Source organism: Girardinichthys multiradiatus, chromosome 4 (assembly GCF_021462225.1).
Source record: "Girardinichthys multiradiatus isolate DD_20200921_A chromosome 4, DD_fGirMul_XY1, whole genome shotgun sequence".
In the NCBI taxonomy this organism is placed as follows: Eukaryota; Metazoa; Chordata; class Actinopteri; order Cyprinodontiformes; family Goodeidae; genus Girardinichthys; species Girardinichthys multiradiatus.
In genome coordinates this window covers 33,294,794-33,320,776 of record NC_061797.1, presented here as the reverse complement: position 1 = coordinate 33,320,776, position 25,983 = coordinate 33,294,794, and the positions used below count along the sequence as shown (strand labels likewise).

The window sequence follows — 25,983 nt, the reverse complement described above, 5'->3', positions numbered from 1 at the left end:
AACTTCCTTATTACCCTGGGAAACAATCTCCTTTCATAAGCTTGAGAAATCCAAACATTCTGTAGTCTTGGAAGTTTTTTTTAGGTGGCAGTCTTTTACAAGCTTTTAAAACTTCACGAAATCTCACAGTGCTTGAAACAGTCTTAAATCTTTAGGACTTCTATGTGCATTTAGAACAGCTGATATCATCCTGAATCTCAACAGGCAACTTGCAGAGCTATATAGATATGTGGCATTCGGTGGAAAGATGTTAAACATTTACAGATTTGCATTCAGCTTATTCAATTCATGCTGCAGGAGTAAAAGTAATAATAATTACAATATCATACCTCCTGAGAGTCAAATAAAATGTTACAGGGACACCTTGTGGTCAGATTGTGGAATTGCAGTTCACTTTCCACAGTGATCACTTCTTAAAAAAAGCTGTGGATAAGTGTGGACTAAACCATTTGCACCTTTTTAAGGGGGTGGGGAGCTCAGAGAACATTCCTTATTGTTAGACTAAAACCTAAATGTTTAAAATCGTGAAACAAATTTTAATGTCAGACACAGATAACCGGAGTAAATAAAAAATGCAGTTTTATTGCAGGAAACTCTCCTCAGATTTCTTTTTTGACCTCTTTGAGTCATTAATTTGCATCAGAAAACACAGCCCTAATATTTTCAATCACGCTGTTCAAACGCCCCCCAATGCCACATTGACCCTTTCACAAACTCATGACAGCAAAAAGTCACTTTCAATCTAGTAATTGTTGTCTGATATTTAAACTTGTTTTGTGAGAAAAGGAAAGAAAAATGAAGGAGCACTGTTGATGCATCTAAATATTTATTTAACAACGTGTTAAAGTATTGAGTTTTGGCACTTTTGGCCCTCTAAACCGGTTTTTCGTTTAAAGGTACAGTTGCTGAATGTAAACTGCACAGCATGAAAATCGCCACCTTAGTAAAATTTGCTGCTACAGTAAAATGCTGACGAGACTCCACCCATTTAACCGAGGTGAAAGATGAAAAGTAACTCAGGATTATATAAATATACATACAGGCCGTGAGCAGATTTGTCTGTCGCGCCCTTTGAGGAATGTAACTGTGTGGTGTGGACGTGGCGTGGCAGGAAAATCCCGGACGGAGGAGCACAAAGACAGACTAGGCTCCTCCACGTGGAGCCTGTCATTGAGCCAGACACGCAGCAGTCTCCTCCGCCGCACCGGGCGGGGGACGGCAGGACAGGAGCGGGGGAGGACGCAGAGCCATCAAGGCGGTGCGGGACGGAGGAGAAGGGCTCTTCAGATATGAATCTTTAACTTGCGGAAATCAGCGCTTTTTCCCTTCAGCACTCCTAACTATGCATTCAGGTAGGCCAATTATGTTTAAGGTAAGAGGGGAAGGTTACAATCCGCAGTCACCAGCTGCAGAGCTGCTGCACTGAGGGTTTCACTGACTATAAGGTTATTTAAATATTCAGTTTTCCGGTTAATAAAGGCGCAGCAGCCTCGGGTTTAAAAATACCTTAAATATTTATCCGAGATGTAGCTTTGGTGTCGAAGACAGCAGGGGTTGTTTAGAAACCAGTTTGTCTTGTTGATCAGAGATGATGCTGCAGTGAATCGGGACAAGGCTTGCATCGGCTGTATAAGGAAGCTGCAGAAACCTGATATATTTCTGGTTTAAAAGAAAAACATTTTTAAACTACAAATAAAACCTAGTCTAAACGGAACCGAGTCAAATTACCTATTTAACTGAGCAGAAGGGGCAGGGCTATCTAGAAAATAATGTAGTTTTGAACTGATCTGGCAAAGACTACAACTGCACTGATTCCAGATATCTCAGCCTGTTCCAAGTTCACACTTGCTGATTTCAATTTTGTCCACCAGGTTTCTTTGTAGGAACTAATAGCATCCCAAATAATAAAAAGATGGTCTATTTTCAGTCTTTAAATTGTTCTAGTAAAATAACTTTCACTTTCAGAAAAACAACAATCCTATGGAAGCCAATTTCTGCCTATGCAACATCAATAAGGACTATCCTTTAATTACGTTGTTATGACTTAGCTATGTGACAATTATTAGGTTGTATGTCATAATTATAAGAGAATATCTCACAATTAAAACATTAATAAGTCTTACATAGAAGACGCATTTTAAACTCTTTTCTCATTACAGAGGTGAACATGGTCTTCTATAAATATATCAATAATTACCATCACTGAAAAGCTGCAAAAATATCCTCCAGGTTGTTGGACAGTGCTGTTTCTACAAATAAACTACTTAAACTTTATTTATAAAATACTTTTCATCTCAACATTTGTCTTCAGGTTTGTGGTATATTGTCGCCAAAGTGGCTGAAGAAGGGCAGCAGACTGATGTTCTCCAGTGTAGCAGGTGGTTTATTTACAAAAAGAGCAACCACAAATATGTACAAAAATGACTTAAACTTGAAAGTGACAAAATAAACATAACTTTACTCAAGTCAACCAAAATGAACGTCATGTGCACACAGTTACACTGACCTGGTCCTCCCTCCTTAACTTCTTTCCTGATCTGCTTAAATACCTTCATGCCCTTCCAAACACAATTAACTAAAATGGAGTCTTCCATCTTGCAGGTATATTCCAACATGAGAAATAATGTCAAATCACTGAAGCTACTTCTATCTAGCAACAACCCTGTGTTTACGGTTTAACAATTATATCCTAACTCTAACACTTCAAAACTAATAAACAAAACCCCAAAGTTAACTTAACACTTTAACAGTTTCTTCTCCCCTCTTCACCTGGTACCTCCTGTGACATCACTTCCCTGAAACCTCCAAATACAGGAGGTTAGGCCGCACCTCCTCCTTTAGTTCCTTGAACACAGGTAAGTGGTAAAATCACTAGCTGGAACTAGGCAAATAGAGTTAATCCATTTTACCACAAGGTTAAACCCTAGTCTAAACTTAGAAAGACTGTTTTCTTCTTTTAGCCTTATCTGAATCTTGTAAATCTTCAGACTAAACGTTTTAGATTTCACATATTCATTATTTTGAATCTGTATTTATTAGGGAAAACATCCACATCAAAAAGCGACTATTAGCAGAACAAAATGAGCATCAAAATAAGTCATCTGAGCTGAAAACTGCCTGATTGTGATCCCTTGGTTACCTATTGTTATGTCCCTAGCTACTTTGTTTCTGGAAATTCAGTGATTTGTGGTCATTACCATCCAAATAGTGCACTGCCCCTTATTATGTATCATTTTACTTTTCCAAACAAGAATCAGCATCTAAAACATGTCTTCTGTACTTCACTAGATGTTGGAGTCCTTATTCAGTGTCCAGCTGTGTGGATATATTTTTTATTTCAGTATTGGACTAAAAAGATTTGATGTGTGCAGAATAAATTGAATGTTTGTCATGTAATGTACTCACATCACTGTATTTTCAGGTCTGCTCATGGCGTATCAGCTGGACCGGCTGGTCCCACGTGTTTTGTCTCTGTACGTCCTCATAAATCTGTGCCTGGCAGCACCAGGGCTACCTGGGTCACAAAGGTAACCTAATCTCTCCATTACAGAGCTTCTCTGTCTCTTCTTGTCTCTCATTGTATTTACAGTTTTTCAAGCTAAAATTAATGCTGAAACATATAAAGTTGAAACCAGATGTTCTCACTTTCTGATATTAAATCTGACTAAACTGTTCCTGCTTTAGGTCAGTTAGGATTGCCAAATTTATTTGATCTAATTAAATAATATTGTTCATTAGCAGAATAATAAGCAAAATAATTTTGTAGAGCATTTTTTTTATTTTCTTCAGCGTAAGAAGTCGGCATCCATTTACTTATTATTTTGTAGAATTGCCTTTTTACCTTATGTTTGAATTGGGGGCCCTTTATTAGGGGCCATCCAGTCTCTACAAGCAGAGCAGGAGTTTGGTCCGCATTGCTGGCACTGAGTCGGACCTGTTCCCGGTGCATGTTGGACTCCGGCAGGGCTGCCCTTTGTCACTGGACCTGTTCATAACTTTTATGGACAGGATTTCTAGATGCAGCCAAGGGCCGGGTCTGGTTTGGGGATCAGAGGATTTCGTCTCTTCTTTTTGCAGATGACGTGGTCCTGCTGGCCCCCTCTAGCCGAGACCTACAGCATGCGCTGGGGCGGTTCGCAGCCGAGTGTGAAGCGGCTGGGATGAAGATCAGCTCCTCCAAGTCCGAGGCCATGGTTCTCGACCGGAAAAGGGTGGCTTGTCCTCTTCAGGTTGGAGGGGAGTTCCTGCCTCAAGTGGAGGAGTTTAAGTATCTCGGGGTCTTGTTCATGAGTGGGGAAAGAATGGAGCGGGACATCGACAGACGGATCGGTGCGGCTGCCACAGCAATGGGGACGCTGTGCTGGTCCGTATTGGTGAAGAGAGAGCTGAGCCGAAAAGCGAAGCTCTTGATTTACTGGTCGGTCTACTTTCCTACACTCACCTATGGCCATGAACTTTGGGTCATGACCGAAAGAACGAGATCCCGGATACAAGCGGTTGAAATGAGCTTCCTCCGTAAGATAGGGTAGGGTGAGGAGCTTGGCCATCCGGGAGGGGCTCAGAGTAGAACCGCTGCTCCTCCACATCGAGAGGAGCCAGTTGAGGTGGCTCGGTTATCTATATCGGATGCCTCCTGGACACCTTCCTCGGGAGGTGTTCCAGGCACGTCCCACCGGGAGGAGGCCCAGGGGACGGCCCAGGACACGCTGGAGGGACTATGTCTCTCGGCTGGCCTGGGAACGCCCTGGGCTCCCCCCGGACGAGGTGTCTGTGGAGAGGGACGTCTGGGCGTCTCTGCTGAGTCTCCTGCCCTTGCAACCCAGTCCCGGATAAAGCGGAAGACGACGAGTACGAGTACGTGCCTTTTTACCTGTATGACCTGTGTCAAACGTTAAGGTTAACTTCCAGAAGCTTCTCACAATAGTTTGCTGGAACTCTGGCCCGTTCCACCTCACAGATCTGATGTAACCGAGTCAGCTTTTATGGCCACCTTGGTCACACACACCCTTTCAGCTCTTCTCAAAATCTTCTATGGGAGTGAGACCAGGGCTTAATTAGCAGAACGCTTTGGTTCATTGTCCATTATGAAGAGCCATTTGTGCCCAAGATTTAGCTTCTTGGCTGATGTCTTGAAATGTTGCTTCAATATTTCCTTATAATGTCCTTTCCACTTGATACAATCCATGCTGTGAAGTGCACCAGTTCCTCTTTCAGCAAAGCACACACATATAATGCGGTTGCCACCTCTGTACTTCACAGTTGGGATGGTGTTCTCAAGTTTGGAAGCTTCGTCCTTTTTTTCCTCCAAATGTAACAGTGGTCACTATGGACAAACACAGTCTAGTTTTATCAGACCTCAGAACATGTCTCCTAAAAACTGTGACTATTTATTCATTTATTTAACTGCAGTCTATTTATGTAGCTTTTGGAGTAATGGCGTCTTCCTCTCTGGGTGGCCTTTCAACCCATTATACTGGACTTGCCTCAGTGGATAAAGAGTTTCTGTCACCAGCTTTGGCCAGCATCTTCACACTGTTCACTGTTTTGACGTTTCTCACCAAAAAACATCCCTCTCTTGGACACACAACCCATCTCCTTCCTGAGAAGTATCGTTGTTGAACTGTGTTTATACCAGTGGCGATTGCTCTAAGACTGCAAGAGAAGCTCAGTTTCCCCTAAAATATCAAAAAATAAGTGATCAAATATATACTGTTGTGTGTACATATCATTGACAAAATATGCACTACAACGCGCTCAACTTTTGTTCAGAATCAGCTTCTTATCACTGTTAACGACGCGGCTTTCCTCTCACTCATTCCCGCAGCTTCACAGTGCTTTAAACAGTGAGTTCAACAGCGAAGCAAAAACGCTGGGCTTTGTCCCGCCCATCGGACGCTCAGCGTCTCTGGGGTCTATGGGGCAGTGGGCTGGCCTCGGCTGGCTCGGACGCTCAGCTTCTGCATGATGATTGGATGATCTGTCTGAGGCTGAATCCCTTTTTGATTGACAGGGAAATGAGCGAATCAGCGATCTTGAAATTGAGCTTCCCCTCCTTGGAAGACCAGCATCCGCAGGTTGCTGGTTTATACCCGCTTATAATTGCTTGAACAGTTGAACGTCAGACATCTGAAAATTGCACCCAGTGATCAACTAGACTTTTGGAGATCCACAATTCTTCTGATTTCCTGTTTAAAAAAATCTCTGTAATGATTCTGGCATTATGCTTCAATATCAGACAGTAAAAAATGTGATGTGTCAACTGAAGTTCTATCATGAATTATTGTTTAAATAAATAAATGTCTATGATAAAGGGCAAAGGCATCAGAATAGGGAAGATTAAACAGATTTCTTTAAAAACATGGCATGTAAACACGTTTTATATTGAAAAAACAGCACTGATATGTTTCTTGTTTAATAATAAAAATTAGTAACACAAAACAGCAATAGATCTATGTTTTTGTGTGTTTTTATTTCTTCTCTTTATTTCATTTAGAGAAGAGACAGTAGATGTCCATCCCCCACCAGCAGGACTGCTCAATCCCTTCGGCTCTGGAGAAGATGAACGCAGGTGAGTGGTTTTTAAATGAAGCACCTCTACCCCATTGTGAACCATAAATTTGATTTTTCTTTCTGTCTGCAAGAAAGTCCATTTAAAGGTTATGTCCACCTCATCACTTATGTTGCCCATTTCTTTTTTTTCCTACATCCACATTAAGGTTTTACATCATTGCTACAGATAAACAAGTTCAAAACACAGCATAAAATGAAATTATCAGCCATTGTTTTTGTCAAAGTGCTTTCTTAGGGTAACCTTGCTAAGTCTTGCACGGCATAAAACGTATAGGCAGCATTGTTCAGGTTGCAGTGGACTAAGCAACTACTGTCCTATCACTCTGGACTTCGGTATCTCTGTAATGCTGATGATGCGGCCAGGGCCTAAGTCTAAAAAGATTGCATGTGTAGTGGCATTGGTGTTTGTTATAATTATTGCTAAAAATTCTCAGCGCAAATGTTTGTTTAATCATAGTTTTTACCAGTTCATCCAAAAAGTTCACTTCTTTTAGGGAGCAAAATAAGAGAAGTGTTTGTGAGATTATTGGCATCAAGTTTGATGTTTATGACAATAATTATGCAGCTTCTTTTCACTGATAAGATTTATAGATGTGTCATACTGTGAGGTGGATATAAATGTTTTGATAAAGCAGATGGTATTTGCACCACCCTGCACAAACTGCATGATTATCTGCAGAAGGCTTGTTAGCAAAATGGCTTCTAGTGAGGTGCTGACGTCTGAACTTGGAAGGGAGAAAGCATTTATCTTTAATTTGAAAACCCCGTGGCCTTACTGCTATTTCTATTCAGAAATTTGATTCAGATTCCATAACCCAGCTGAAAATATTCGCTCATGTGTTTGAACCTGTGAAAAGGAGTGTAGTTACCACTTTGTTTACACGGATTTATTGATAGTAGCCTGTTTTACATGATGTGTTTTCCATGCTGTTCCCCACAATATCATCGCAGTGGCTCAACGTAAGTATTGATTTAGGGAAAACCTGAGGGTTACATCATCAGATTATAAAGATAATCTGCACATATTTAAAATCCTCACTCTTCCTTCTCTCAAGGCTCACAATATGTTCAGAATATTGTTGTTTCTCATTTTAACAGAAAGAGGAAAGGTAAATGTGGTGAGAATGTTGAAATTAAACTGGGTCGGGGTTTCTGTGGCAAAAAATGAATAAATTAAGATGTTAATTAAAGTATTATTGGTGTAATTACTTTGAGTTTTTTATCTTTCACTTCCTGTTATTACCAACTAATATTTGAGCAAATTGTACAATGAGCTGTCTGTAATCACAGGTTGTTACAGAGCTACATTCATCACAGTCTACAGAACAGCCAAGGGGGACCTGAGATCAGTTCCTGGGAGCAAGGTAGATGGCACCTCCCGCAGATAACACTTAAAATCTAAAATCTGTACAGACACATTTCAATAAGTCAGTAAATCACTGAAAATGTAATTTAATTCAAAAGGTAAATAATTGTATACAGTGATAAATCAAGCTGCACTGACATTTGACCTCATTGCTGCCAATATCATCCCTGAATGTACAAACTTCACTATGGACCTGAAGCAACTTGGATTTATTTGCCTCTCCAGTTGTCCTCCTGACTTTGGGAACTATATATCCAAATGATATTCAAAATGTACTTTTGTCAAAGACTACTTTGCTTCCAAATCCTCTCAAGGTTGTGGCTCTCCCTATGCAGATCTTCCTTCCACTCAACTTTGCCTAAATATGCTTGCATACAGAACTCTGAACAGCCAGCCTGTTTAGCAATAACGTTTTATGGCTTACCCTTCATGGGAAGGGAGTCAGTGATTGTTGGACAATTGTCAAGTCAGCAGTATTCCCTTGATATTGGCCATAACCTAACATTTCTGCATTAAAAGTCATTTAATCGTTTTTTTGTAACATACAGATTTTCTGATAAGCTTAATTTTTGGTTTTCAATAACTGTAAGTAATAATCTCTGAAGCAGAAATAAACGGTAGATATATTATACAGTATGCAATAAATTGAGTTTCACTTTTTAAACTGAATTAGACTTCCTTGATGAAATCACATTTATTGAGATGCACCTATATTAGTAATTTTAGCATTGTGTATTGTATATCAAATGTGAATAATGTCTGTTTATTGGTGTTTTTGAGCTTGTAGTGTGGAGCTCACTCCATTTCATTATGCCAATAGTAAAGTTTCCATCTAAAATGTAAGAAAAGCAGTCTGACAAAAGAGTCCCCCACCCTAGAGTCCCAAGAGTCTGAGTAAGGTGAATGACTGGGGTCACTGCTTCAAACATAGAGCGGTTCTTCCTGTAGGCATACTACTGTGGATCATTATCTACATTGATCTTACTGTTAATAAGGTCCATAACTAGCTGCTCAAAGCATTTTATAATTATTAGAGTGAGAGCCACAGGACGGTAGTCGTTCATGCTTTGTGCTACTGCACATTATAGCACTGGGATGATGGAGGAGGTCTTAAAACACACCACAGTCTGAGAGAGTGATAGATTAAAGATGTTAGTCCAAACATCTCTCAGTTCAGCACCACATCCCCTCAGCACTTTTTCTGGTATTTTGTCTGAAGCTGCTGCTCCTCACATCATGAGCCGACACAGTGAAGGACAGCTCTGCTCGAAGGACAGTTAGTCTGGAAGTGAGAGCGGGGCTGGAACATTCAAAATGTGCATAGAAAGTGTTATGGGCATCTGGGAGAGATGGATCTAAGGGGCATTCAGCATCCCTCATATTGTTATTAATAATTGTTTTGTGCCTTCCACATCCTTCTGGAATCATTGATAGCAAAGTAATCTCGTATTTTAAGATCATATTCCCTCTTTGCTCTTTTGATTCCACTCAAACTGCAGTTTCCTTGATTTTAATCTGGGTACTCAGACTTCCTCCAACAGTAAAAAACATGAATGCAAGGTTAATTGTGAGTTCTAAATCAGGAGTGAGTGTGAGCCCTCTGTGAATCTGCAAAGTAAAATTTAAAGGACAATAACTTTAGTGTATAACATATTTCTTTCGTTGCTTCAGAGGTGTTCTTCCTGTTTCGTCTCTATGACTATGATCGCAGCGGGTTCTTGGATGGCTTGGAGATTATGAAACTGCTCTCTCACTACAACTCCCATCATGCACTTGGACCAGAGATCACTGAGCAAGTAAGTTGAAGTGACTGAAGGAGTGTGTTGGTGGTTTGTGTAAATCATTGTAAACATGCATGCTTTTTCAGATTATTATGGAAATGTACCTTTTTATTATGTTACTTTCTGGGTTCAGGTGGTGTCGATGGTAGATTTCTTACTACAAACTCAGGATCTAAACCAGGATGGTCTGCTGGACCCTTCTGAGCTGCTCTCTCCTTCGGTCATTAACACACAGGTACACTGACAAAATAAACTGTTAGAATTCAACCAGAAAAATCTGTATAAGTTGCATACATTGTGGTATTTTTACAAAGAAAAATCTGAAAAGTGTAACATGAAATAATATTCCTAACCCTAACCCCACCCCTCTCCATTAATTGGAGCTTTATGGAAGAAAGCCATAAGATGTTACATTTGCAGTTTAAAAACAAGTCATGTGGGGGACACAGCAAACATGAGGCAAGGCTGCTCTTGTCCGAAGAGCCAAAATGTGAACTTCTTGCAAAACACGCCATTCCCTCTATGAAACATGGTGGTGGCTCCATCGTATTTGGGGATGCTTTCCCTCTGCAGGAAAAGGGAAGATGGTAAGAAGTGATTGGAAGATAGATGAAGCAAAGCATGTGTGAGACTGCAGATGCCTTGGGTCTAGGGTGAAGGTTGACCTACAAACAGGACTACAACCCTAGACATACAGCCAGAGCTTCAGTGGAATGGTTTATGTCAAAGCATTCATTTCTTAAAATGGCCTAGTAAAAGTCTACACCTAAATTCAACTGAGAATCTGTCAAGATTTGAAAACTTGAGTTCACAGATGGTCTCCATTCAACCTGACAGAGCTTGAGCTATTTTGCAAAGAAGAATGGGCAAAAGTTTCAGTCTCAAGATGTTCGAAGCTGGTAGAGACACACCCCAAAACAACTGCAGCTGTAACCGCAGTGGAAGGTGGATCTACAAAGTATTGACTCAGGAGGGCTAAAATAGAAATACATAATAACTTTCAGACGACACATGATTTGAGAATTATGTATATTTTTTCCTTTGGCTTCACAGTTGTCTGCTGCGTTTTCTTTTCGATTTCATAAAATCCCAATAAAACACATTGAAGTTTAGGGTTGAAACATAACAAATTGTTAAAAAGTTTTATTTCTGAGCATAAATTATGTACATTTTACAGCTAAATGAAAAGAGATACATTTGTTAAATTCAAATTAATGTTTTACAAAATTAGTTAAATATTATTTTTAAGATTACTTGTATGTGCTCTCTTTCATACTCTAGACTTGAAAACTTACTCAGGGTTTATCTGCTTAGCTGTTTTTCTCTCCCAAACGAACTGAAGGAGCTACTACTGTACTTGACTTCGAATCTGTCTGATTCGATTGAATTGACTGTGTAAAGTGCCTTGAGACAACATGTGTTGTGAATTGGTGCTATATAAATAAACAGAGAAATGGATAAGCAGGTATAAATAATGTATGAATATATAATTTTAATGGCTAATATCTAATGTCCTCTAAATTTCCCTTTTATATAGCAGATTTAATCATTCAATGATGTACTGTTACATTCTGATATATTGAGCTGCAAAATTAAATTCAGCTTCATTGTTGTTAAAGTAATGCTATTCACCACTATCTACCTTAAAGGGCTCAAGCAACAACAAAATGGCTCATCAAGAGCAGGAGCTGGCAGATGAGAACAAGCTATCAAACACCATCACTGTGGAGGAGAATGCAGGAGCAGGGGAGCACAGGGAGAAGCAGCAGCTCGACATAATGGCACTACAGGAGGAACCAGTAAAGCAAACAGAAGAACGTCAAGATCAAGAAATCTTTAATGCCTTAGCAGAAAAACAGGAGCAGGCACACCATGTCCCTGTGCATCAAGGACAACCAGAAATCTAAATAAGCTCAAAGACAATAAACCACTTTATGGTTTAATGTCTTTATGGTTTAACAGATGGCTGTTAAAACGCTGTGCCTGTTCAAAGAGTTCCTGTCACATTAATTTCACGTTCTTTCAGTGAAAAAAATTATTTTAAGAGCTTTTTACAAAATAAAGGTTCTAGATTGAACTTCCATAAATTTAAAAGCTATGATACTTTGCTAAGTAAGTCTGTTCTGACATCTTAGACTATATATTAACCAGTTCATGTGACTTCCTAAAAAACTGACCAAACTCCCACTTCAGATGAAATTGTTACATTAATGAACACATTCAATGGAGTTTATTGCATGAATGATATCCTGGACTGGTTTGTAATCCTGTGCTCCACCTCCAGCCGTCCCACCTGTACACACCCTACATACGACCATTCTGCATAGAACAGTAACTTTTGATTAATAAGCTTGCAGCAAAAGGTCATTTTTGACCATGCAAATATGCAACAAAACAACTGAAAACATGTTTCCTAGTATCACCATTGGCAATGAGTCACATTCCCTATATCAAACCCAGCCACTAATGGGATTTGTCATCTCTTTTCAACCTTAATATTTGTTTTGCACTCAACTACTAGTCCCAAGGAGTGCAATTAGACTGTTGTTGATTTAAACTGGTCTGATATATAGTCAGCTCAGAAAAACACTGGTGGTGTGCAATAAAACAAGCTCATATCTTTTACCAACTCTTTCTCTTTGAGTAACACAAATTCAACACGTTTCAAAATGCTCGTCTTTGTTATCACAGTCAGAAAGATCACTTGAAATACCACAAAAAATTGTCACATTTTTCTTTTTATCAGTTAATTTTAAATCTGCTGGCGGGATATAATTTGTTGGTGTGACTTGTTTACTTTTTAAATCTTGTTTAAAGACAATGTGTTAAAAAATAAAGTAAGAGTTTCAATGATTTCGTTGTGCCTTATCGGTCTGATTGTACTTAACATTTTTGTTGGATGTTTTTATTAGAATTTATGAGACATTTTTTTTTTTAAAGAACTGACCGAATCTTTTTAAAATAAAGTTAAAGCAGTTTATATGATTTCTTAATCTATTTATTTGTGTGTTTTTAAAACGCATTTTAAATTTAATTTTAATTTTACGTATGGTATCACCGGAAGGAAATCTTTCCTTCGCGACACAGGTCGGTTGCTGGGCAACAGGAGGAAAACTTACTGAAAGATGGCGGAAGGTAAACCAGGTTCGCACGAGTTAAATAAGTCAGTTTACTGATTCAAAGTTAGAATAGTTCTGTAAATAATTTTTAGGACATATATAACTCAGGGTTGTATCTTTATAAACTCGCCAGCGCTTCGTTGCTCGTCTCTGTTTCAGAAAACATTTCAGCCGTTAGTAAGAAGATAACGGCCGAATTTCAGCTGTTTGACTACGAGAACAACAACACGGTGGACGTCCGGTGAGGAAAGCTTTAAGTCACGATACAATTCTTGTAAAATTGTTTAGTAAAATATAACTAAAATAATAGGTTGTTGTGTTCATTTTTTTTAAATGAGGAAATGGGAGATGACGGCTTATTAGAAGTGTAGACATTTCAGACTTTACTCTTTTTGAGATTGTAATAATTAATTTTTCAGACTTTGAGAATCTGCACATTTGTTTTTGTTGTTTTAGTTGAAAATATAGATTTTATTACTGGTAAATCGTATTTTTATTAAATAAACAAAGAGTAAAAATGTAGACTCAACATGATAAAAGACTGACCAGAAGAAAAATAAATATGGCTCGACTAGAAGTTAGAAAGAATAACTGAGTCTCTTTTTTTTTTTACTGCTTTCTTCTATTGATGATAACTATAAAAAAGCTTGAAACCAAACATTGGGGTCAGATGTAGTGTAGTTTCTGTATGAAGCAGATCTATGCCAAAACTCTCTGAACTAAATGTATGTCTGTTTTCCAGGGAGATTGGGACCATTATATATTCTCTGGGCTGCTTCCCCACTCAAGCAGACATACGCGAATTCATAGCCGAGGTTAGAGCAGTCTTTATGCTTATTGTTCAGATACATAAAGGAACCCGTCATATAATAGGCTACTGTTCATGTGCAAATAGTTCAAAAGGAGCAAGTGTCAGTTTAAAGAGTAAAACCCAAGAACCTTGTTCTGTTTACCCAGGTGGAAGAGGATAACTCAGAAATTGTACATCTGGAGAAGTTTCTTCCAGCTATGACCAAAGTCCTGTTGGAGAACAAGTAAGACAATTTATCTTGGCTCCATGATATTTACCAGCATATTTTGATACAGTTTTAAGAGATTATTTGCTATAAACCTCATTAGTAATTCATTCTTTTACAGCAGTTTGATCATCAATTTATGTGCCTATGTTTTATAAAGACAAAAATCTATCGTGTTATGAGTGCATGGTCATAGAGTTCCTCACATAAAATGCTTTCGCCATAAATTTGCCATTCAATTAGCATAATTTTGCAAATGTGTATAGTAAAATCTGAGCTATTTTGTGGACTTATGTGAAATTAATGTGGAAAACCAGCTGAAATTGTGAATTTTGTGTACAACGTTTATGTTGATTATGTACAAAAGTCATAAAAGTAGATTTTGAGCCTCCGATTTCACGTGACAGAAAAATATAGTTGGTACATGATTTGAATGCTTCTCATTGTCCTCCTCCATTTGGCATGATGATGAGATAATGAATTTCTTTTAAGAAAACAGTGGTTGTCTTACATAAAATATTATTCAGGGTTATTCTCATGAACTGATCCCCTGTGAACATTAACATTAGCAGCTGTCAAAACATTAAATTTTTATAACATCATAAATGTACAAGTTTAGTTTGTACAAAGTAATCCATCCATCCATCCATCCTGTCCTCTTTTCTTTGTAAAATCGTGACATTTTGGAGTCATTCCAGTTATCTTCTGTTCAAAGTTGAGTGAAAACATGTTCATTTACATCCTAAAACAGCATAAAAATCTTTTTTTTTTTTTTTTAAATGAATATTACAGAGAAAATGTTCCTGGTAATAGTCCAGTCTGGGCTCTGTAATACTAAGCATGTGTCGTCTGATATTGGAAAAATGAACTGTGCTTCCATGTTTCTGTTAGGTTTCCTCCCATCCCTCGGACCAAGATTTTACAGGCTTTCAAGGTGAAATTGGCTCTTACTTCCTTATCCTGTCACTGACACTATATGGAGAATTCACATCTCCACACGAGAAATAACATTAACTCTGGTTCTAGGTTCTGGACAGAGACCAGAACGGTTACCTTCAACCTGAAGAGCTGACAAAGTATATGATGGAGAAAGGTAAAGCAAGAATTTTAAGGGGAAAAGGAAGCTAATATTAGTGATGAAATGTGGAAGCAGTCTTAGTGTGTTTTATTTGAAAAACATTTTGGTGTGTCGTTTTAACCAGGTGAGCCTTTCACTCAAGGGGAGATGGATGAGATGCTAAAAACACACACTCATCGACAGGAGAATGTTATATATTACCCAAAGATAATCGACAAACTCATCGTTGATCCTGGCATGTAGGAAGAGTCAGCCAAAGCTGTTTCATTAGATATTATAGTGCCTGTACAGTGTATAATACACTTATTGAAAATAATCCAGCCTGTTATGCTGGGATAACTTTTAATGTTTTAAATTATTTCTCAGGTGGCACATAGGCCTGCTATGGCAAGACCTCAAGTAAACATGGGCTTAATTTAAATTGTCACCCTTGCAAGAGTTTCCAGTTTGATGTGTTGAGTTGGCTTTACTTAGTCTCTTCTCAAGCAGATAGCCTGAGTAATTCACCAGTTATCAGCTGATTGTACTCGTGTTGCTCCATAGAGAACAGAACAGCCAGAAAGTGTGCCGTTCTACTAAATGTAAAAGTTTTCATTATTCTATCTTAGTGAATTTGATATATCAAAATAATAAAGACTTTTGGGTTTTAAGTCAAAGTAATTAGATCATATTATATATTTTTGTTTTACACTTTTGAGTAAATACAGTAAAATCATAGTATTTCTACTCAAGATGATCATACTGCAAGAATCTCATGCTGCACTTCAAAGGTAACAGTAATCAGGAAGGTGGTGTGAGTTGCTACGGCAACCCAGTGGTGGAAGTAATGTAAACAAAGTGGTGTGAAATGATGTTGCTATACATGAGGATGAGAAGAGAAAAAACAATTTTAATTGTGCTGCTTTATGCTGTGATCGAGACGCCATGACGTATCACACCAACTAGAGTTCAGCTTTATAGCCAGAAGTAAAGCTAATGCTTGCTTTATATTTGCAGCAAAAAAAAAAAACATAACTAATAGTAATAATAAACAAAGCAATGATTGCTGATAAGATTGTAATTTTATCTCAGATGGTTCTGCAATGATTCAACATGCATGAAACAATCACACAGATGTAAAACACACATAATACGACTTATCTACTTTAGATAAGTGCTGTGACAGTTCCCCAGTGAGTATGAATTCATGCTACAGTATTTCAGTCCACAGGAAAGCACTGGCAAATTAGCCTTTAAATTACAACTTAAGACAAATTCATAAGGAAAAAAAACCCAAATAGAAATCAAGAGAAATAGGCTCTATTAAACAACCGGATTTTACCAAACACCAACATTGAAAACAGATTAAGGCTCATTTACCCTCAGCTTCACCAGTTGCCATCAAATCAATACAGCAAAGATTTAAAGGGATTTTCACATTTTATTCCCATGTTCTGACCTCTTTCTTTGTAACAAAAACCATGTGTTCCACATATAAAGTTGCTTTTGCTCATTAAAAAAAGAGATCTTTTTAAACCAAGAAAACAATTGTTACTTTATATGTTACAATATGGGGCCGAAACATATTTCATTCTCCCAGACAGGAGAGAACAACAGCGGCTGGAATGTTTGATTCGCACATAGTGAGAAAATATTGGAGTTGGCTTCATTTCAGTTAAAGCTCAGTTGCATTAGTGAATAAAAACAAAGTAAATGTATAAATGTAATGCAATTAGAAGTACAATGTTCAGGTGTTATTTAAAAAAAAAAGGAAGCATGGGTTGAAAAGTCACAATACATCTGGTACCAGCACCAGTGTTAATTCATGAGTTATGAGCCTTATAATCTTCTATGAGGGAGATAGGACTAAACATAGAAATATATACTTCATCAATGGTCCACTGCTTCAAAGTATCGATGGTGTTTATATTGATTAACATTGGTTTCAAGTACAGATTACAATCCCATGTTTAAAAATCCCAAAAAACTAAAGATGAGCTATTGTTCCACTTAATCCAGCAATATAATGAGAAATGCAGCTTGTCTACGGCAAACCACATGGGTCATTTGGTTTTAGAGGAGCCATAAACAAGGCGATGAAAGAATAAGCTGAAAGATCATGGAGATACAGAGGAAATAATTATAGCCAGCAACCAGAAGCACTCTCTTCACATTTTGTCTTATTTCACTCCAACTGAACCACAGAGAAATTACAGTCCAAACACAGACATACCAGAACCTCTGCACAATTTTCACATATACTGGGAGAACCCAAAGCATTTTATGGAGAATTTACCTCAGAGAAAGAGAAAGCAGAGGCATAAGGTATCTCAACAGTTTGAATCTGACAGGTTTCCACTTAACACTCGCCCTATCTACAATATAATTATTTGCTAAAAGGCAAGTGAGGCATTTGTAATTCACGTCCTGCCAAGAAACAGATTTAATCATTTCTGATTCTTTCATCAAATGTCCACTGCGTTCCAGGAGGAAATCTAAATATATCTAATCATACAAAAGATGGTTGTGCAAATCTTGGTCAAAAATCATAATATAACTGCTGAGTGCTGCAAAAGAAACCTATGATCTACATCTGATTACATCAGAACTTCATGCCTCTTCATCTCATCCAGATGTGTCAAGTTTTTTTAAGGCCTCAGAGAAATAGAAGAACAAGCCATTAAAATCACTGGAGTCAGATGATGGAGCAGATTTATCAGAGTAAAAGAGAATCAAACTGTTTGCCAGATGATTATTTGCTAAAAATCAAACTAGAGTAGAAATAAAGTAGCAACTAAGTATTAATATTGTTGCAGCGGAGGGTGGATCAGTGACACTGTCCTGAAGAGAAGGAAAACAGTTAATTTTGAGAGTAAACTAAAGAACGTTTAGTTAGATTAGAAAAACAAATAAATGTTAAATTGCAGTTATTACTGTTGCTTCCCTTTAGAAGTTAGAACCGAGTAAGCTATAGAAATACCCATGATCTGACTCTTAAGTAACAATAATGAGTTTTTCCTATTTTTCATCTAGGCCAGGAGCAGCAGATGTGATATCCGTAGTCTTGTAGCCATATCAGTACCTGCAGGGTAGGGTGCATCACACCTACACAAACTTTCCAGGGTCAAAAGGACCATTTGGTGTTCCTTTTTAAATCTGCAGAACCAAGCCAGCAGCTGAGATGTTGTCCCCTCCACCTGCAGTTTGATAAACCTCAGTGCACACCAGCACTGGCGCCACACAGATCTGGTAGTCGTCCTCATCCCAGCAGCTGACTGGCCTGGTCTCCTGCAGCGGGATACGCTGGCTGCCCTCACGATGGCTAATGGAGAACGAGTCGTCCATGATGAGCCTAGCTTTGCTGAGGTCGATGTCATTTGAGCCGCAGACGTGACGGTTAGCCGTGAGCGACGCCTTGGCTGTAGCGGACATGGTGTTCTTCCACTGAGAGCCGTGCGTCACTATCATGGCCTGAAAGGCCAGAGTGTGGACATGGAGACGAGTCAGTGGCTTACCCTTTGATTTACCATTGTTGGCCTCACTGTGTGAGTTAGCATCCTTGTAGCGCTGGTTCAGGATGCGATAAACCTCCCTCATCTGGTCGAGGACAGTAGCTACGCGAGGGTTTGGGTCTGACAGCACAGTGATGTTGGAGCCTTTTAGAAGGCTGAGAAGATTGGGGAGTTCTTGTTCATTCATGCCTAAAGAGTCCGCCTGGAAAACAAGAATCAGGATCAATGTCAAAAGCGGAAAGAAAAGAAAACAAGAAAAGAAAACATTAACAAAGTGAGGTATTTTGCTGCAACCATCTAAGTGTATAGATTTTTTCTTTGTAAATAACTGCAGCTGAGATGGAATGGTGTTTTTTCATGTAGACAGGATAAGACGATGAGATAAATTTAGTTTTGCCATTAGGGAAACTTTATTAGAACCAGAGAAAACAGACACTGACACACAAACACTACAAAGGCCACTACAAAGCCTAAAAATATCTTATGATGCAATTAATAAAAACTAAGAGCAAAAAGAAACATAGTTTACGTATCTAATTGTGTATTAAAATGTCTGACCATGGAGGAATGACCAATCTTTCCCTGAATGAGCTTTATAGTTCCTTAAATACATAGAGTGGTTTTCAAAGAGCAGCCATTTTCAATCTATTATCCTAATCATAGTGACCTCAGGTGTGTTTGGTGATAACGAGCTCAGCAACTTATTAATTCTGTTTTTATCCTAACATCTAACATATGCACAGAGGTGATTTTTATTTTGCCCAGTGCAATAAACTGCAACCACCACTAAAACACTTATGAAGTACCCTGAAATGGGCTGGTGACCAGATTTGGCAGATTTTCCATTTGACCACCTCTGATTGGCCATCTGGAAACTAAAACTCTCAACACACAAGGCCAACCAGATAGCACTAATGGCAACATCTTGGTGAGGAAGTGGCTACGGAGTGAATAAGACTCAGCTATTTTCAGTATCAGTGAGATGTTTCAAATTTAAAGTCAGTGGAAGCACAAAAAGTGTGAACTTCTGCTTAGGAAAGTCATTTTTTTCTACAGAGGCACATCTGATATTTATTCAGGCAGCTACTTTTTAACAGGAAGGTCAGTTTCAGTGCAGAACAGAAGTCTGAACATATTACTGTAAAACTGATCTGTTTCATTCTTTTGATGAGTCCAATGTTGCTCATGGGAAATGTTGGTTTTACAAAATGTAGGTGGTCTTTATAAAATCTCAAAGTTAAGGCATGAGTCTCCTTACTCTGCACTGAATATACACAAAAGTTACTGTTAGTAATGCTAACCACGCTAACTGCTAGATGCAACTAGAGACAGTTTAAAATGTTAACCCTATTATGTTGTTTTTATATAATAGTGAAGCCTGCAGAGCTGTGTGACACTGACTGTGTTGCCTCTGCTCCTAATATAAATAATGAATGCTCAATCATGACAGAATTGCCCTGTAAGGCGTCAGTATAATTACAATAAATAAAGTATTTATTTAACAGCGCATCATAGTTGGACACCACTGTTATTTATTCTGAGATGTAACAAAACAATTACAGTAAGCTTTAATATGTGTTGTATAGGAGATCTGCTGTAATTACCTTTTCTTTGTGTTTGATCAATAGATACTTCTGGCCCATTGCCCTGAGTGGTAAACCTGAGTGGTGCAAAGAGAGAGAGCTTTGTAGCTTTCTGCTATTTTTGGTAAATTATTAATTATTTGTTTTACAACAAGACTCTTAGTTGTTTTGAATGTTCAATTTTCAGCCTGTCCAGAGGAGAAAAGGCATTTTTTTGTTATTTAAAGTTCTTCAAGAGAAACGTGGAGTTGCTAAAATCTGAATCAGAGCCAAAACTTTATAAAATCAAAAACTGGCCACAAAAACCGATTGTTGAATATCTATAACAAGAACTTGCTGTTTCAGAATTATAGTAAATAAACATTAGTTATGGTGTTAAATTATTACATTCTGTGGTTAAATTTTGATTTAAAAAAACTAAATATTAGATGTTTTTCTTGCAAAGTCTAATAAAAGTCCATATTTTGCCAAGTTTCATATCGTTTTTTTCAGGCTGCATGTGAGAAAAGTATTCATTAGTTATGTTTCAACATCCACATGAAAAGAAACAAAAGAAAATCAGACAGATTTTCCTCCAACTAAGTCAGACTGTTTTGTTTGTAGATTTAAATCAGATTTACTTAAACAAATCTAATGTCCACCTCCCTGGTATCACCTCAGTGTTTTCAACACGCTGCCTTATCTGACTGAACCTGTGAGACTGTGGCCACGTGCTGACTCTACACCCTCACCTGAGTGTTTATTCTATCCTTATCTAAATATTCAGTCATACATACATGGGGGATGACATAGTGAAGAAGGTCGTCTACTATGTTCTCCTCCACAAAACTTGCCATCTCAAAATGGATGCCGATTTGAGGAGATGAGGAGGTCAGCAGGTCTGCCAGCTGGGAGAGGACCGCCTCTCGCTCACCTGGAATAATGGAGAGGAGAAAAACGTGTGGAAGGCTCAAAGGCACTTCGGGCAACAAGGAGGGAAGGAAGCAAACAAAAAACTGTCTGATGTGAAAATGTGACAGAGAACCTAAAAGAAACCATAACTGCAGTCAAAGGGTCAAACTGAATGTGGGTCTATTCTGCTGTTCAAATGGTTCGGAGAGAAAAGTTCGGTATAACCTGTTCTTCTCGTGCTTTTTCAGCTGTCATGGCAAATATTTTCCCAGTGACTACTGCTAACTGGGGCCCAGTTTGTCTGTCATGCAGAAAACGCAAACAGAATATCAGAATCTTACAAATGAAATTTAATCTAAAGTAAGTTACAGAATATGTAATCTGTAATATGTGGAAGTGCCCTAATGAATTAGGGTTTCTCCCAACAATACCAGTGTTAGTTTTTTATTCATACATGCTTCAATGACGTTACCAATGAAAGAGTAGTAAAGGAGAGCCTGTATTGGTCTCTATCTGAACCACTCAGCTGCAGCTAAGATCTTCTCTTCTGGGATTGTTACAGAAAAGATTTCTGCTAAAACACCTCTCCCTTTAAAAAGGACAATATTCATCATTTAGGAAATGGGAAAACAACCTCTCTGTAGGTTTTTTTCAGCAAAAGACTGACTGGAGTTAGTGTGGGCCTGTCACTCCTTCAAACTTCACATGTGTTCCTCAAAAACAGAAGAAAGAGCTGCACATGTTTTAGATATTCCTCATTTAGACACTTGCCAAACACTACATGGTATTACCAAATCCAAGCAGGATTGGCTGAAAAATGCTCATTTATTTTCTGCCTATTTCACTTGGTCAACATAATGAAGTGGACTGCCCACATGAACAGCAGATAAAAACATGTTTTCCTACCTGAATTGAAGGGGAAGTTGTCCATCATTTGAAGCCCTCCCACCACTAACAGATCAGGCTTGAAGTCTTCAAGTTTCTCAGCAAACTCTTCCAAGGAGTCCAAGTAGGGGTTATGGGCATCACTGTGAATGATATATCTATGGAGCACAAACAAAACATGTCAGTGTCAAGTTTATTTATATATATTCACATTTAAAACAATCTAGGCTGACCTGAATCACAGTGTCATGAAGTTGATTGAAACGTTATAATAAATGAGTAGTAAAATAATAAAACAGTAAGAACACAACAAAAATATTCATCTGCTAAAGTTTTTTTCACCAATGGAATTAAAAGGAAATGTTCATTTCAGCAACTCCAGGGTTTGAGCAGTGTGTAAATGAATAAATAATTTGGAAATAGAATTACTGGGAAGGTCCAATCATATTTGTATTTTAATCTGGACCTTAGAACATCTAGAAGAAACTGGCTGGTTGACCAGAGTGCTCTCACTGGGGTGTAGGTCTGAGGAGGTCAGTTGAATAAGACAAGACTAAACCATTTAAAACTTTAGAAGTAAGTGACTTTTATAGATTAAAGATACATCAGAAAATCAGACAGTGACAGATTTTAAGTTTAACTGGCCAGTCAGGCTTAAAATCCAACATTTTCCATTTGTTGCCAACAACAACTCTCTTCGGTGTGGAAGTTGTTTTGTCTTTTGGTTTCGGTGAGGAGTTTAAAAACGAAGCAAAAGGCTGTGGGAAGCTCTTTAAATCGAAAAATGTGTTTTCTATTTTCATTCATGCCGCTACAACATGGAGCAAAACTTCACTATGAGCAAACTGACCTGGAGCCAACTTCAGCAGGCCAGGAATAAAAAACCTCTCGTTGGCAGCTTTTTGGAAATCTAAGGCAAATTATTATTCCATTCTTCAGGGAATACAGAGACGGATGTTTACAGTAAGCAAAGCTAACTGAGCTAATTGCCAATATTGGCTCCTAGACAGTAAAATGTAAACTCAAACATTTTGTTGTTATTTTAAACTATAAAAACCCTGTTTTACTGCAACTGGTCTCTCATATAGCTGCATGATGTTACTCCTGCTTCTAATATAAATCATTATGAACCGTTTATGGAAGGAAGGCTAGAATAAAAATATTTTTGAATGCTTTTAATTTTAATTCCTAAAGAGAAATCAGAATGGGTTAAAATCAACTTTAACAAAAACTGGCGAATTGCAATTGGCCACAAGTCCCTGAGGTGCTTCACTTTAAACAAACCAAAAATCTTTGTATTAAAAACCTGTTGGCTCTACGTGAGGTATAGGTCCCCCAGCTGGCACCAGATGAATATTCCAGGATCAGATGTATGTCTGGCTCTTCTATCATTTTACCAGCCACTGGGAAGAAAAACGAACGACAGGGAGATTAAAAATTATAAAGAATAAAAGAGAAGTCATTTTTAATCTAGATTTGTATAGGTCTATGTACCTGCAATGTGCTGGGACAGAACCTCAGTAAAATCGGGGCTGAAACTTCCTCCTAACAACACGTCACATCCCTCTGTTGCCATTCGACCGGCCATCACAGGAGCATTTCCACCTACAGACCATCTGTTTCCAGGTAAGTCACGGGCGCCCTCGACCAGCTCACTAAAGAGGGTTTCATTAATCATAAAACGCCTGCAGGGGGGAGAAAAGAAAGTGCAGAGACAATATTATATCAAAAAGATTTGAAAGTATCTGTAACATGACTTCTTTTTTCTTGTTTTATCTTCATCTAGTTTATATTAAAGGAATGCAACACCACTGACTTTAAGCCTTATAGGCTTTGTTCTCCTACACTGTTAAAAGCTCACAACTTCTACTGTAAACCAGCTGCTCTCCGTCCAACATTACTTACTCTGCAGCAGCTCCTGGTGCAAAGAAGTAGGCAAAGCTCTGAGCCAGTTGTTCAGCATTTTCTAGATAGTCATGGTGCAGCGGCTGGTCTGTGTGAGAGACGCCCATCTTATTTAGGAACGACACACCATCTACTATGAGGTCAACACAACCCCCAAAACCTGAGGAAGGAGACAGAAGAGGAAATATTAACATACACCAAACTTTCCCTCTGCAGCAGGCATACAACTGAATACCTGCAGCTAAGGCAGAGAAGAAGAGAAAAACACTGTAGTAAATTGAGGAGAACAACACTAAAGTGCACAGTTCATTTAGATGAAAATATCTATGCTAAAGTCATTCTGCTTTGTCACTAGTACCCTGTTTTACTGCTTTCTACTAAAAACGTAACATCCATCCACGGTCTATACCTGCGTTTCTGTGCAGGGGAGCTGGTGCCTATCTCCACAGCCTTAGTATAAATAGAAACCACTGTAATTAATTAATCAGAATCAGCTTTATTGCCAAGTTCGTGCAAACAAACAAGGAATTAGACTCCAGTACACTTTGCTCTTTTGTTCTGGTTTTGCATTACAGAATATACAAATGTACAATTTACAATATACACATATCTAATAGAAAAGGTGCATTTGCAACATCTGTATGCTGTTGTTTTGTACTCTATTGAATGTTCATCAGAGAAACAGCCTGGGGGAAGAAACTGTCTCTGTGGCGGCTAGTTTTAGTAAACAGTGCTCTGTAGCGGCGGCCTGAAGGTAAAACTCTGAACAGTTTATGTGCAGGGTGTGTGGGGTCTGCAGAGATTTTAGCAGCTCTTTTTCTGACCCTAGACCTGTATAAGTCCTGGATGGAGGGAAGGTCAGCTCTGATTATTCGTTGCAGTCTGGACCTGTCCTGTTTTGTGGATGAGCCAAACCACACTGAGATGGATGAAGACAGGACAGACTGAATGATGGCAGTGTAGAAGATGACCAGCAGCTCCTGTGGAAGGTTGAACTTCTTGAGTTGCTTCAGGAAGTAAAGTCTCTGCTGGGCCTTCTTTCGAACAGTGTCTATGTGTGAAGACCATCTCAGGTCCTCAGAGATGGTGGTTCCTAAGAACCTGAAGTGGTCCACGGCCGATACAATGTTGTTGAGGATGGTGAGGGGGATGTATGGGGGTGGTGTTCTCCGAAGGTCCACCACCATTTCCACAGTCTTGAGTGGGTTCAGTTCAAGGTAGTTCTGACTGCACCAGTGTACCAGCCGATCCACCTGCTGTCTGTATGCAGACTCATCACCATCCTGGATCAGTCCAATGACAGTGGTGTCGTCTGCAAACTTAAGGAGTTTCACGGACGAGTCCGATGAGGTGCAGTCATTTGTGTACAGATAGAAGAGGAGTGGGAATAGAACACCTTTAAGGGAAGAATGTTCCAGAGGTAACAAGGCACTCTGTCAGACTACACTCCACCACACTATGGTGGTCCTCAACATCTAACTTTAGCTCAGATCGTCTTGGTTTCTATTTCACTGGCAAAAACTTTATGAATTCTCGCTATTATTTTATTTTAAGCGTAGATTTATATTTTGCTTTTACATATATTTTGCATAACATTTCATAGCCAGGGTCAACATAATACAATAATACACAGGTATAAGGATGTAGTTTAACGCGTTTAACAGTAGCAATGAGCAAAATTTAAGTAGGTCATCTGCAGCATCTGACTTCAATGTTAGGAACTTTACATGTTTAGAAACTAACATTTATTAATCATCAGGGTCCACATCAACCCCCAGAACAGCAGCTCAGCTAGTGGCAGCTAGCTCTCAGGACTCGCACCTACCAACTGCAACTCTGGGTCTGGCGTTATTAACCCCGACTTTCCTCTCCGCCCGAAGCAGAGACGACAACACCGTGTCCAGCCGGTCGTCCAGCACTGTGTCCTGCGGTGAACGGAACCAGATAGCTAACAGAACCACGAACAAGGACAGAACAGAGCCATACTTCGTCCACGGAAGCCTGCTTCCCCCTTCCATCATCGCCCGCTCCCTCTGCCTACGGCGGCTCTGGGTGGCTGACTAAACAAACACTCTCCGCCTCCCGGAAGAGCAAGCGGCCCAGTGTGGCTTGCGCGTTTGTTTTTAAATCACGAGTGTCCCGGGCGAGGTTGTACTGTGCGGAAACTTAAAGCTATATGGTTATTCAAATAGAAAAGTAATAAAAATGTTGACGTATCTTTATTTTTAGCATAATTTCCTTCTAGCGTCGCTTTGTTAATCATTAACTAGTTTACGTTTCATTTACTTAGCCCCGCCA

General features: G+C 38.8%; 3 protein-coding genes across 4 annotated transcripts; 2 read left to right on the top strand and 1 right to left on the bottom strand.

Moving 5' to 3' along the window:
• Positions 1 to 784: 784 nt before the first annotated feature.
• On the top strand, positions 785 to 12,570 carry LOC124866866 (cell growth regulator with EF hand domain protein 1-like). Its single transcript, XM_047362879.1, has 7 exons — positions 785 to 1,352; positions 3,422 to 3,527; positions 6,494 to 6,568; positions 7,861 to 7,934; positions 9,608 to 9,732; positions 9,851 to 9,952; positions 11,367 to 12,570. The coding sequence occupies exons 1-7, from the start codon at positions 1,343 to 1,345 to the stop codon at positions 11,622 to 11,624; spliced, it is 750 nt and encodes a 249-aa protein (XP_047218835.1). The 5' UTR covers positions 785 to 1,342; the 3' UTR covers positions 11,625 to 12,570.
• Positions 12,571 to 12,827: 257 nt separating this feature from the next.
• Positions 12,828 to 15,586, top strand: LOC124866867 (dynein regulatory complex protein 8-like). Its single transcript, XM_047362881.1, has 7 exons — positions 12,828 to 12,852; positions 12,996 to 13,077; positions 13,579 to 13,651; positions 13,794 to 13,870; positions 14,744 to 14,786; positions 14,879 to 14,945; positions 15,055 to 15,586. Exons 1-7 carry the CDS (start codon positions 12,843 to 12,845, stop codon positions 15,171 to 15,173), a joined length of 471 nt encoding a protein of 156 aa, XP_047218837.1. The 5' UTR covers positions 12,828 to 12,842; the 3' UTR covers positions 15,174 to 15,586.
• Positions 15,587 to 15,799: 213 nt separating this feature from the next.
• On the bottom strand, positions 15,800 to 25,742 carry LOC124866865 (ADP-dependent glucokinase-like). Of its 2 annotated transcripts, none has more exons than XM_047362877.1 (7): positions 25,511 to 25,742; positions 23,686 to 23,845; positions 23,275 to 23,465; positions 23,087 to 23,183; positions 21,802 to 21,938; positions 20,781 to 20,917; positions 15,800 to 18,623 (listed from the first exon to the last, which is right to left on the bottom strand). In XM_047362877.1, exons 1-7 carry the CDS (start codon positions 25,704 to 25,706, stop codon positions 18,060 to 18,062), a joined length of 1,482 nt encoding a protein of 493 aa, XP_047218833.1. In that variant the 5' UTR covers positions 25,707 to 25,742; the 3' UTR covers positions 15,800 to 18,059. The 2 variants fall into 2 exon arrangements, with proteins under 2 accessions (XP_047218833.1, XP_047218834.1); XM_047362878.1 differs by having other exon boundaries at positions 25,507 to 25,643.
• Positions 25,743 to 25,983: the final 241 nt, after the last annotated feature.